At 50.9% G+C, this 13,215-nt stretch overlaps 1 protein-coding gene and 1 long non-coding RNA gene across 2 annotated transcripts; one reads left to right on the forward strand and one right to left on the reverse strand.

Annotated features, from left to right (window-relative positions):
- Nucleotides 1–2,504: 2,504 nt before the first annotated feature.
- WNT8A (Wnt family member 8A) lies at nt 2,505–8,656 on the forward strand. Its single transcript, XM_040573641.1, has 6 exons — nt 2,505–2,575; nt 2,662–2,695; nt 2,906–3,044; nt 3,955–4,080; nt 4,242–4,384; nt 5,409–8,656. Exons 1-6 carry the CDS (start codon nt 2,505–2,507, stop codon nt 5,967–5,969), a joined length of 1,074 nt encoding a protein of 357 aa, XP_040429575.1. The 3' UTR covers nt 5,970–8,656.
- Nucleotides 2,568–8,864, reverse strand: LOC121077960. The gene is made up of 3 exons (XR_005824388.1): nt 8,663–8,864; nt 4,696–4,834; nt 2,568–4,357 (listed from the first exon to the last, which is right to left on the reverse strand). It is a non-coding gene; the product is annotated as an uncharacterized LOC121077960 (long non-coding RNA).
- Nucleotides 8,865–13,215: the final 4,351 nt, after the last annotated feature.

The raw sequence follows: 13,215 nt of genomic DNA on the forward strand, positions 1-13,215 counted from the left end.
TACCCAACTGCAAAGCAGAGACTGCTACATTTAATCTCTCTTACTACAAGGACATTGAATGAAGCACTCTATAAATGGAAAAATCATCAACACAGCAAGAACAAAGTCTGCTTTAATATAAGGTCTGGATGGTGGGAAAGCCCTGCAGCGAGATGGCCACCCCAGTCCCATCTGTCGGAGCGGGCCGGACACACATCAACGCTGGTGTTGGTGCCTGGGCAGCTCCCGTGCCCTGGGACAGAGCTGGGACTGCAAACAAATCCCCCAGAGCAGCAAGGCTCGTCCCAGCACAGCTCTCTGTCCGCTGACAACTAGCGTAAGTGACAACGTTACAAGTGACTTTTAAGATTCCTGTGACTTTAATTGGAAAAGACATTTATAATAGCCTAGGCAAATAACTGTGTGATCCTGCCAATTGCAGTGACTGCTCGCAGCCGCGCTTCACGCCCAGAGAAGCTGTTATTTTTCTGGCGTGTGATAGGAGGATCATGTGTGAACTGACATAACAGACACGCCAAAATTGTTCAGCTGTACGGGCTCTCTCAGACAGAAAAAAAATAAAACAAAACCACCAATATGCCCCCGGGGACAGCCAGACACAAACCCCAAAATGACATGCATGCATAGAGAAAATGCACAGCAGATTTCCAAGTCATATGCATGGGCTTTAATCAATGAACGTCGCTGATACATGGGAAACACTTCATTCCCAGTAATTGTCCTTTGACAGCTCTAACAAGTAGGATCTGCTCAGGATGGTAATGATTAAAATGCTGACTCACAGAGGGTTTTGCCGTGCTGGCAGGAGTACACCAGCGTGGTGCTCACTTGGAAGGTATTTTGCATCCCTGCTTCTGAACCAATCTGCATTTTTAATCCTCTGACTGCAAACAGTTGTTTGTGGCTTTGCCGTGCTGACTCCAGGTTTCCCTTCTGCGTGGGCTGGCCGGGGAGGTTCCTCTTGCCCGCTGATGGACACGGGGAGCGGGGCAGGGGGGTCCCTGTGCTCCCCAAGGTCAGAAGGGGCACGGAGCTGCTGGGACGGGGCTGAGGCGCTCCCAGCACCCCGCAGAGCCGTGCGTGTGCAGGGCCTTGGGCACCCAGCGCCAGGATGTGGAAAACCATGCAGCTGCTCACCGTGCTCGCACGCATTTCGCGGCAGACCACAGAGCACTTTGCAATCACGTTTGTGGCACAAGTCTTTATTCCTGCTGGCTCCTCTGCCCCTGACCAGCACAGCAGTGTGTGGCACAATCCAAGCTGCTGAAACGTCCGGGCTGCAGGCCCTTAGTGCATCACCTCGCAGTTACAGCTGTTAACAGCAGGAGACCAGATGTCACCATCTCGACGGGATAACGAGAGCAGTGGGACAAGGACGAGCCCTGCGCAGCCACAGGAAAACAAAACGAGAAGTTTCCATGAACAAAGTCTTGCTTCTACTCCATTACAGCCTAAAGGATGTACCACAACTCTTATGGATGACCATAACCATTGATATGTAACACTGATATATAACATATGAATGACCATAACTATGGAGAGGCTTTTTGGGGTTTCCTCTGATAAGGATTTTCCCCTCCCAAGCACAGGGGTATGAAGCAGAGGGGCCGAGGCCCTCGCTCGGCTCACAGCAGTGCTCACGTGCGTGGAGCCAGCCAGAGCCCGGCTGCTGCCGGGGCAGACCTCACTGCAGGGAAATTGCTACCCCCGGAAAACTGTTCCCCTAATTACAGCGTTGAAGCATGGAGCAAACCACATAAGTGATTCACACAGTGTTCCCAAGCTGCAGCCGCGTAAATTAGAGAGATTTCCAAACACTCCCGCGACGTGCACGCTGTTGTTATCAGGATGGAAATACAGAAACTTTCATCATAAGGAGGCAAGGAGGGGGGAAAAAAAACGCCGTTAAACGAATCTCGTCAAATCGAGAAGAAGTGGGAGGTCTACCCCCGGTGGATCTGTATAGGAGTGCTGTTAAAACTCCTCGGGGAGCTCTCCTGGTAGGGAGCAGGCGGCTGGCAGGGGAACCATAGAAATGCACCGGTTTGTTATTGCAGGGCGCGCAGGGGCCTGGCCTCCGCTCGCAAGCGGGGTGTGAAAGGGAGAAGGCAAGTGCACTTGGGGCAGAGAGAAAGGGATGGCGCTGGTGTGGAGTGGAGTTAAAAGTCGCCCATTGTTAGGGAAGTTTGCTCTCCTCACATCATCACAGCTCCCGGTGACACCACTCTGCCTTTTGAAGTGCAACATTAGGCGTTTCCTTGTCACCCATTGGCGCAGGAGCTTTTTTACCACATTAAGTCATTGGGTAGCAAATGAATGGGGGGTTTTGACTATTCAGAACTTCACCTTATAAATATCAGGGTTGTAGGTTCCTGCAGCTTTCCTGGACCCGAATATCTTGAGATACGTTGGGACTCGGTGCGGCAAGGCGGCCCTGCCCAGAGACCTGCGGCGTGGGAGCTGCGGATCAGCCGGAGGGACCCAACTCCTGGGGTTTGACAGCCATGAGCAGCACCACCTTCCTCATCCTCTCCATCGTGGGCATCTGCGGTGTCGTTTTCAATGCAGCAGCATGGTAGGATTCAGCAGAAGGGGCATTTCTGGGGGATGCTCTTGAGCCTGTGTTAAATTGTGCAACTCGTTTTCTTCTCTTCGTTTCAGGTCTGTGAACAACTTTCTGATGACAGGACCTAAGGTAATTAACGCAGTCACTATCAGCAATTTAAGTAAAGCAATTTTGTTTTGCAAATGGGAAATATTGCTTTTCTAAAGAACCAGATTTCCCAGAGCGTATCGGCTCCAAACCGGGTTGAGTAACAAGGGAAAGGACTCGCAACCCTTCTGTGTCTGTTTTCATGGATAAAAGCTGAAAAGCCGAGGATCTCACACGCGCTTTCCTGTGCAGGCGTACCTGACGTACTCCAGCAGCGTGGCGGCGGGCGCGCAGAGCGGGATGGAGGAGTGCAAGTTCCAGTTCGGGTGGGAGCGCTGGAACTGCCCCGAGAGCGCGCTGCAGCTCTCCACGCACAACCGCCTGCGCAGCGGTGAGTGCCCGCGGGGTGCCTTTGGCAGGAGCCGGGGCGTGCTCTGAAGAGAGCAGCCAGCCGATGGGAAGGCTTTCTGTCCCTCAGAAACCATGCTGGCTTTTCTCCATCTGCGTTAATTGGTCTCACAAACAATGCTAATATTTTTTCTATGATCTATATCCATGCTAAGGTAGAGCTCAGCCCTTCCTGCAGTGCTGGTCCACGGGCTCGCTCCTGCTGCTTTTGTGCCGCATCACAGGGAGCACAGTGATGGAGGCACCTGAGTTTGATATGGGGAGAATGATATGGGAGATGAAGGGAGAAACCAGGGGCGAGTGCTAATAAACTGCTCTCAAGAGAAAGTTGTGGATATATTTGAATGCTATCTACTTCAGCCAACATAGATTTTTTCCCAGTGGCGTTTCTATTTGACTCTGTTAGGAGAGCCAGAATAGACACTAAAATAGAAGCGTGGGTCCGGACTGCTATTAGCACAGGTTCAACCACTGACTGATGCAAGATGAACTGTAATTTTCCCCAGCAGGTGAGACCAAAGCAGGAACAAACCCCCAAGCAGAACATGGCAGGGACAAACCAAGTGCCAGGTGACATGAGGGATCACCAACCTTGGCGAGAGCAGGATTGGGATATTACTGTACCATCCTACTGTTGCCAAGAAACTCCGTCCCATGCATGGACACCTGCAGAATATTGTACCAAATTGCTGAAACTATCGATGCTGAAGCTGGAAGAGATTCCAGTCATGAGCATTTCATTTCTGTAGCACCTTACCTTTTGTGCAAACTGCTTTGTTATTCACTTCTTGCACCTTTGCAATGCTGAAGGTTTAACAATAGAGCTCCCTTCCCAATAATCCAGGACCGGTGCGTACGTTTACATGTGACAGCTTTTTTCTCCTCTCCCCCAGCTACCAGGGAGACGTCCTTCGTGCATGCCATCAGCTCCGCCGGCGTCATGTACACCCTGACCAGGAACTGCAGCATGGGCGACTTTGAGAGCTGCGGCTGCGATGACTCCAGGAACGGGCGCGTCGGTGAGCTGCCGGTGTGCTGCCTGCCGCGGCTGGGCTCCAGCCCCCTCCGAGCTGACAACAAGACGGGCTGGTGTCATCCCAGCCCTCAGCTCGGTGCAAGTCCTGGGGAAGGATTCGGTCCGCCAGGGTGGTTCTGTTCTTACCACACGTCTGTCTTGCAGGTGGCCGCGGCTGGGTCTGGGGAGGCTGCAGCGACAACGTGGAGTTTGGGGAAAGGATTTCCAAGCTCTTTGTGGATGCTTTGGAAACAGGACACGACACCCGCGCCCTGATCAACCTGCACAACAATGAAGTTGGGAGACTTGTAAGTCAAATACTTAAAATAATAATAACAATAGTAGCAGTAATAATAATAATAATAAAAACAACAACGTCTATATTGAAAACAACAACAGAAAGCCTGGTAGACTGCTCAAGTCCCCTTCTCTGTCTCTGATAACCTAGGCACTGTGCTATTTGCCTGGGGGAAAAAAGCCACAGCCAGAATCCGACCATAAACCTGAACGTGAGGAACTCGTGAGGAACTGCAGTAAGATTCAGTTCCAGCATCTGTAGCTTTGTGCAGCGCAGTTATCCATGAACACTTATTCAGAAATATGCCAGTTTTATACTCACATCTTCTGGTCTGTAGCACAAGTACCAGCCCACATTCCTGCAATGGGCATTTCCAAGATACTCAGCAGGGGAAGCCAGGTGCGAGGAAGAGTGTGGTACCCGGCCCACAGAGGCCGCGGCTCTGGCCAAACCTCCTTGTCTGTAAAAACAAGGACGGCAACATTTAACATACCTATCTCATAGGGTGTGTCGAGGCGTAATCTCACATAGATACCAGTGATTGGGACCTTATAAATACCAGAGGGAGATGGGTAGATAATATCTGTGAAGTGCTTGGCCTGGAGGAGACGTGTAGAGGTTTGGTGTCATTACGCCGCAGCGCTGTTTCACACATTTTGAATGAGATCTCTGTGCGAGGTGATGGGTTGATATGCCGATGAGAGAGGTGAGCTGCAGACCGGGACGCACCAGAAGGGCACGACCTTGCACACACACCTTTACCCTGGCCTGGAGAAAGAGCTCCTGGAAGGGCTGGGGACAATAGTTTGTGCCCACTCATTATCTCTGTCCTTTAATTAGTGACAAGGACAGACAGATGTTTGCCTGGAACTGAAATAAAAGCATGAGTTCATGTCTTGGAAGCACCTGAGGTCCTGTCCAGCATGAGCCACATTTGACCCACTGTCCCTGAAGTGGAAGCACCATGTATCCCATTTTTGAAATGTAAATGGCAATGATCTGCCACTTCTAACTTCTCCACCTTTTCTACCCAGGCTGTGAAAGCTACGATGAAGCGAGCCTGCAAGTGCCACGGGGTGTCGGGCAGCTGCAGCATCCAGACGTGCTGGCTCCAGCTCGCCGAGTTCCGAGAGATTGGGAACTACCTCAAGATGAAATACGACCAAGCCCACAAGCTGGAGATGGACAAGAGGAGGATGAGAGCCGGCAACAGCGCCGACAGCCGCGGGGCCACGGCGGAGACCTTCCACCACGTCCACGCCACGGAGCTCGTCTTCCTGGAGGACTCCCCTGACTACTGCACGAGGAATGCCAGCCTGGGCCACCACGGCACCGAGGGCCGCGAGTGCCTGCAGACCGGCAAGAACCTCTCACAGTGGGAGAAGAGGAGCTGCCGGCGGCTCTGCACCGAGTGTGGCCTCAAAGTGGAGGAGAGGAGGACGGAGGTGGTCACCAGCTGCAACTGCAAGTTCCACTGGTGCTGCACGGTGCGGTGCGAGCAGTGCCGGCAGCTGGTGGCCAAGCACTACTGTGCCCGCCGCGACACTGCCGCCACCAACCACATCAAGCGGAGAAACAAGGGCCACAAGAGATAGAGGAAGGTCCGACGCTGCCGTGCCCGGGATCACGAGATGGACCTTTGGGTTTCTTCACCTTTAGTGGCCATTGCCGTAGCCGAGGTTGGGAAGGAGCCTTCCCTAGGGCACAGCAGGGATCTAAAAGGGGTTTGGAGGTCCAAGTGGACAATGAGACTGGACCTTCTCTGAATTAATGCTGTGAGATCATGAAGCACAAGGTGTGGGCGCTGAGGGACCACAGTCCTTCTGGTTTCATGGTTTCTCCTCAGTATTTACTAACAGCTTCTTTCTTTTTGGGAGTCACTTTGTGTATCTGATGGAGGGAAGACGTTCACCTTTTCGGTGGCTTCAGCTCATCGCACCACCGCCAGCGGTCAGCCCAGGCCATCAGCAGTGAGCGAGGGTGGGATGGGCACTGCAGCCTGAATTGGTCCCACTGGGCAGCTCCGTCACTGCCACGGGCATCACAGCCCGGGGCCCCCATGGTGTTCCTGCACAGGTCATGCTTGTAAATACTCCTGGTGGAAAATTTATGCACTTTCTGATGTGAGAGGAATTTTTGCAGCATTGTGATTTCTATTAGCACAGCTGCAACTTTTTGAGGGCTTTGATAGGTTTACAGACAGTGTTTACAGTTTTTCTCTTTTTATCTTTTTTTTAAACTTTTGTGATTTGGTACCAGAACCCCTGCCCTGAATGGACAGTAGCTTCATGTATTTGTACCAAATGAAATTAAGCAGTTTAAAATTCCTTTACTTTTTTTTTTTAAACTAGCAGATAAGAATTCAGAATTCTTTATGCCTAATACTGTTTATTAATAAGTTGTATTATTGCTTAGCACAATCTGTTTTCTCTATATATTTTGAAGGCATCCCTAAAGAGTTAGATTTTGGACTGTATTTTGCAATAAACACCATCATGAAAACAATTGGCTTTTTCCTTTCAGGCTTCCTAGCAGCACGCCTCCAGGTGTAAAACCACCCATTTCTATGCAAAGCCCAGCACTTCCAAGATTTCCCATCATCAGTCCAAAAGTCACTGAAGTCAGCGAGAAGCCTTTTCCTTCCCAGACCTCAATGAAACTTGGCCCCAGCCTTCAATCCCCGGAGGGTTTGCTTTAAGACCTATCGCTGCAATATCTAACCTTTTCCAAGTGCTGAGTACGCAGGGTCACACCCGCCAGAGCCCATTTTGAAGCTCCCGAAGCCTCTTTAGTTCGTCTGCGGCCTCAGTCCCCCAGACAACTAGAGGCTGCCCTGCTTTGATGTGGAAAGCATCGGCACTTGCTGCACAATTCTGCCAGGCACGAGAGGAGCCCTTTGAACTCCGGGCAGGAGAGAAAACTTGGGGACAGCTGCGAATGCGTCTGCTGGCTCCCTGCTGCTCGGGTGCGGCGGCAGGGAGGGCGGGAGGGGGCTGCTGCCATCCCCAGAGGGTCCTCCTTTCACCTGGGGGTCTTGGTGTCACCACAGGGGGAGGCAGCCCTGCCGGCACGTTGGACCCACACTACCAGGGCTTTGATGCTAATGTGTGCCGACATCTCAATGTGTGCCGACATCCCATCGGCTTCCAGTGCAAACACAGCCGCCAACACGCGCGTGAGCCACGGCAGGAAGCTCAAGGTGTAAAACGCAGACGTCGGGAAGCAGAACTCTTGCACATGCATTTCTTTTTTCCAGCAGACGATTTATTTAAAGGGGGAAGGGCTACACCAGCCTGCCACCAAGCTAGGGGCCTTCTTTGCTGCCCTCAGAGTAGCTGCTTCCAAAACTTCCATAACTAACAGGCCACACTACCACAGCTAAAAATAAATAAATAAAATTTTGTCACTGTTGCCACAGCAGCATTTGTTTGCAACCCCCCCCAGCATTTAGGCTGAACTAGAAGTGATAAAAAACAGCAAACAAAGCCCCTTTCCTTCACCGTGCCCACGGGCCGGCCTACGCACACAGCGGTGCGGGCTCCATTTTGGAGAACCGGGCCCAGGCCCCGTGGGGCTGCCCAGGGGCCCCAGGCTGAGGCTGCAGTAGACACAGCACAGCGCTGCCATGGGTGCCCAGAGGCAGGAAGATGTTATTTCACCAGGGTAACGGGTGAAATATAGAAACTGTGTTACTGCATGGCAGGATCAGGGTTAATAAATTGCCCAGGTCAAGCCTGGCGGACGAGGGCTCCCCATGAGCTGCTCTTCCCACTTCCCCCAGCCTGGGGCCAGCATCTTGCTGAGCCAGCACTCGGCTCTGCTGTGTTGCATTTAGATGTTGGAGATGAAGTCTCCTTCCCTGAATTTGTCTAATTGCCTTTTTAACCCATTTATATTTCTGGCATCCAGACTATCCAAGGCAATGAGCATATCTCATGCAAAAGCCAAAGACCACACACAAATTGAGGAGGACTTGGGGGAAAGTTAAGTACCATCTCATGATATCAATTTCCCCTCTTTCTATAGCTTGCTGAATTAATACTGAGCCTGAACAAACACAAAAGACAGTGCTATGCCTTAGAGCTGCACCTTGACAGAGATATCACAGTCCTTGAGAAGCTGAAGCTCTCTCTTCCTCCCCTTGTTGCTTGGATACAATAGTCATCAATTCTCACTACATTCACTACGAAACAATAGAAATTCAGGATCATCCTAATCCATCACGTGCTGTCAGGGAGTCACTGTACCCCTGAGCACCATTACTCATTTTCGGGAACCACATGCTCACCACATGCACGAGGGCACAGGGTAAGAAACCCCAGGCTGCTGGCAGGGCATGATCCAGGCTGATTTCACCACCTCAGCAGCAGCTTTACTGGAACAGCAAAACTCTCCGTATCAGTTTTCAAAATAAATAATGACACACAGGAAAGCAAAGTCCCATCATCTGCTGGCTTGCAAAGACTTGCTCTCTAACCACAAGCAAAGAGCATTTGAAGGGACCAATGATGTCTTTAAACCTGAATGTATTTACTCTTGATTACCTGAAGTCAGCTCAAATCTGGGACACTAATCCCAACCACCTGTAAATCACTTCATGCTTGAAAAAAAAGGATGACCTGGCTTTATAAACCCTTGATGAGGAATCTGACTGCCATCCCACAGTCGTAATAATGATCCTAAATAAAATGAACAAGTAAAAATCTTAATCTGAACCAGGTGCAGCAGGTGCCGCATGAACTCAAAACAAAATCCTGATGCCTATCCCCAAAGGGCTGTCACCTCTGCCTCTCCCCTTTGAGGGCAAAGGCTCCTTGGATCATGGCATTGGGTATCGTGGGGTGTCACCCAACGGGGACACTTTGGCCACAGTTGTGGCCTAAACTGCTTGGACAGTGCTGGAGCAGCCCCGGCAAGGGTAACCTGCTTGCTAAGGGACACCCAGGACAGAAGCTGCCTTGGCCTGAAGTCACTGCTCTTGCTGTGTGGGTTCACCATGTGAAAATCAAGTTTATTTAAGTCACGAAACGCTTCACTGCTGACTGCAGGGGAACGGGACAGCATCTGCTTGATATATTGACAAGCATGGGAGGAAAATGGAGCCGAGAAGGCCACGCACTGACAAACCACTTGTGTAGGTGGTCTTTGCGAAGTGCTTGGGAGGTGGCTGTGCTTTGGCCAAGCTCTTCTCAATCCCTGCAGGATCCCAATCCAGCTGCATGATGCTCTCCTCCCTCTGAGCCCCACCACAGCCCCGATTGTGCAGCCCAGCCACTGCTCGCAGCAGCCCTCCTCTGTCCAGGCCTGCTTTGCCTCAGCTGTTACACTCTTTGCTGGGTGGATTACCTTTAAATCATGCTGCCAGTGCCCTTTCATGGATTATAATTCTGTATGAGATGTTTGTGCTGTATCCTCCCCCCATATTAAAGTGTCAGGAGTACATCCCCGGGCCATCCATCTTTAACACTTCCGCATGGGCTTGGCAATTCTCTGACATGAATATTATGGCTCTCAATGCCGCGTCTCCATCACTCAAGCTGACAAGTGTTAGATTCTCCTCTCTTCAACAGGGTAAGTGACCTTTTCATATGCAGCGTAGATTCCCGGTCACGCTGCAGCTGGTGCAGCAAAACCAGTGAGTGCCAGCAATTCCCTAAAGTCTTGAAAAACAAGTCACAGGTCCTTTTCGACTTGCAAAACCAACTCTTAGCATGACAAAGTTAAAGGGCCTTAATCAGCCCCTGGTTAGCCCCTGCTAATGCCATTCCCATAGAGGAGGATGAAAAAGCATCTGTGCAATGCCTTCTGCAGGATTTATTAACAGGGGTTTTCAAGGAAAGATAGGGAATTTGGGTGTCTGGCTTGTTGGAGTGTATGGAGGTTTTTGTGAGCAGTTAGTGACTTTAAGACCAATTCCGACCTTAAGCAACACTTTTTAAATTGAGGTGCTTAAAGTTAGATCCCTAAACCTCCCCAGCTTGATTTTCAAAGCTGCTAAGCACCTGTGCTTCCCACCCTGGACACGGGAGCTTCACTTCAGCAGTGCCTGGGAGAAGCAGAGGGAGAAGCCCACCCTCCACAGCCTCTCCGGCCCATCCTTCATAGCTGTGCTGCAGCGAGGACACACCAGTCCACATCATGAGGCAGAAAACGAACCCACTGAAACAGAACTGCCTGGCAATTCAAGTTAAAAATCACGTTACCCTGGGTCTTTGGCTAAATTGGTGCCTAATACTTTTCCCTCTGCAGAGCAAAGGTAGTTTCACAGCAACTTTGCCACCTTCCCACTACGAAGCCCTGTGCAGTGGCTCATAGCCAGCACAGCCCAACAGAAACTTGTTAACACCTTTTCAGCTCAGTCTTATTAAAGTCAAGGCAATTAACAGCCTTGCTATTTACAAAACAAATCCTCTCTGCAACACCTGAGAAAAAGCATTACAAGTGTTTCCCAAACATTTCTCAGCTGGGGAGAACACCTACAATAACTGTCTACAGGGAGGTGTTTCATCTGCTCTCCCTGAGCAGAGGACAGCTCCAGGTTCACCACGAGTTTGTGTTGCACCCTCATTTAGGAGGCCTGGCCGGCACGGAAGGTCTTCCTGGAAGGTTTATAATCCAGGGGGAAAGACGCCTACAGAAAGCCAGGGTGGGATTTTGTTGCCCACCTGCTGGTCCTTCCTCACATCTGCTACAGGCAGAGGCGATGGTGTACAAGGTCTGCTGGTGGATGAGCAGGTTGCTCCCCTCCAAAAGCATCTCCGCAGGTGGCTGGGGAGCAGTGGGTGACACGCTGCAGGTTTCCACCTCTGCCGAGTGATTTGCAAGCTTGTGTTCTGCCCTCTCCCCCCAGCCCCCTGCCTTTTCCAGTTCCCTGCTTTCTCCTAGGATACATCCCATGCCCCCGCTTGGTGAAACAGTGCCCTGGCTTACAGTGCAGTAAATTCCCCCTCTTCAAACAATCCCCAAGGAGATGAGCCATTTAACAGAAGATTGATGGAATAGATACAATCAAATAAATGTAACCTGCAATGTACTTTCAGAATTAATTCCTTCCTCCTTTTCTCTCCCATCCCACTCCCCAAACACACAAAGCTTTCCTTGTGGCCCATAACTTATGAGCACAAAAGGTGATGGAGCCTAAAATATTATTTGGGTGCAGAGGTGACTGCTAGGACAAGAGCACTCCCAGTCAAAAAGGACTCAGTGCAAACACTTCAGGGGCTTAGAAAAGATCCTGTCTGAAGCCTGTATCCTGTCCTGGCCGCAAGTCAGCTCTTCTAGGGGCTCTGAAATGTGGAGAGCAAAGAGGGAGTTGCTGGTAACTCCAAGTGCAGTAGGGAGCACAGACTGATGGCTGCAGCTGGGAAACGTTCACCAAATGCAGGCAGGAAGTAAGAAGAGCACCAGTTGTGTGGGACATGGCCAGAAAATGAACGTCAAGAAATCTAAATCTGATGTAGAAGGAGAATGTAGAGTTTTACAGGAGGAAGACATCATGGGAAATCTTGGGTAGTATTTCAGCTTTTCTTGTCTTTCTCTTTCTAGTCTTTCATCACTGTCCTATGCAACATTAATCGAAGCCACTTGTAGGCACGTCCAGGAGAGAATAGCTCGTCAGGGGACATACACAGAGCCTGGACAGTATACGGCCCTTAATTTCCTCCTCTGATGCTTTCAATAGCTCATGGGATGCCATAAAAGATGATAATGATGAGGCCAGAGGAAAGACTGTAAAACAATGGGGCATGAGCAGTTACCTCACTTGGGCTCAAACTCAGGCCATGCAGGGACCGAGTTTGCTGGTTGCAAGCCCTGCTGCTGGGGACAGCGGCTGCGCACCACGTCCCACCACAGGGCTGGTACCAGTGCTCAAACCTGCGCTGTGAGGAGTTACATGGCCTGAAACGTCGGGTTATGAAACCCATGGGACTCTTGTCATTGATTTAGATCTCACCTGATGGTTCACTTGGACACAGACAAGGGTGAGGACAGCAGTTCTCACGTTTCTTCCCAATTCCACAGACTTTTCTAACTTACAACACTATGGCTCCTGGCCCGGCTCTTCTGGGTGCTTGTCCCTCATGAATACAGCTGACAGCTTTAAACACAATAGTTTATTTTTCTCTCCCTTTTGCCCAGTGTCTTGGAGCCAAGCCTCCTCTGACCCAGCTCTCCATCCCCACTCCTGCCACGCAGACACTTCTGCTGGCCAGCTGCCACCAGCTATTACAGGGACAAGGCACCTCCTCCCTATCACTAAGTGGATTTTGAAGGCAATAAGAAAGAGAATAATTAAATTAACTCAGTCTCAAATACCTCCCGAGGTGCTGAGCATTCCCAGCACTGCAGCAGCACGGCAAGCAGGTAATACCGGTCGGAGGCAGGCTGCAAACGTGGCTCCAGGGCACATCTGGGCTGGAGCGGGAGCAGGCCGCAGCTGATCCTGGCTGAGCGCTGGGAAGCGCAGCACCGAGACTCTTGGGATGGCTGTGCTCAGGTCCAGAAGTAAACCAGCTATGTTTCTACTTCGATGTGCTGAAGCTAATAAGCCCTATCCCAGAGCAAACATGGTTGTACTTCTTCCCAGCTTGGCCTACTTTATCCTCACGGTTGTTTCTTGCCCCAAAGGCCCTTCCCCTGCGGGGTGCCAGGGACGTAATCTCAGGCAGCAATCTCAGCCTGTTTTACCCAACAGCCTGCTACTTAAATTCCCTGTGAAGCATCTTTTGACAGCAGCACGTTCATTTTTTTTCCTCCACCTACCACAGACAGACTCGGGCTGCGGGACTTGATTCTGGATTTGAGACAGCCCACCCTTTGGGAGCGCTCGGGTCACCTTCG

The sequence above is a fragment of the Cygnus olor genome, chromosome 14 (assembly GCF_009769625.2).
Source record: "Cygnus olor isolate bCygOlo1 chromosome 14, bCygOlo1.pri.v2, whole genome shotgun sequence".
Classification (NCBI taxonomy): domain Eukaryota; kingdom Metazoa; phylum Chordata; class Aves; order Anseriformes; family Anatidae; genus Cygnus; species Cygnus olor.

What these genes read in the sequence shown, in the direction of transcription:
- WNT8A (XM_040573641.1), top strand. Translation starts at nt 2,505, where the DNA reads ATGAGCAGCACCACCTTCCTCATCCTCTCCATCGTGGGCATCTGCGGT. An exon ending in GCACAACCGCCTGCGCAGCG is followed by an intron (nt 3,045 to 3,954) that starts GTGAGTGCCCGC and finishes CCTCTCCCCCAG; the next exon opens with CTACCAGGGAGACGTCCTTC. An exon ending in CTCCAGGAACGGGCGCGTCG is followed by an intron (nt 4,081 to 4,241) that starts GTGAGCTGCCGG and finishes TCTGTCTTGCAG; the next exon opens with GTGGCCGCGGCTGGGTCTGG.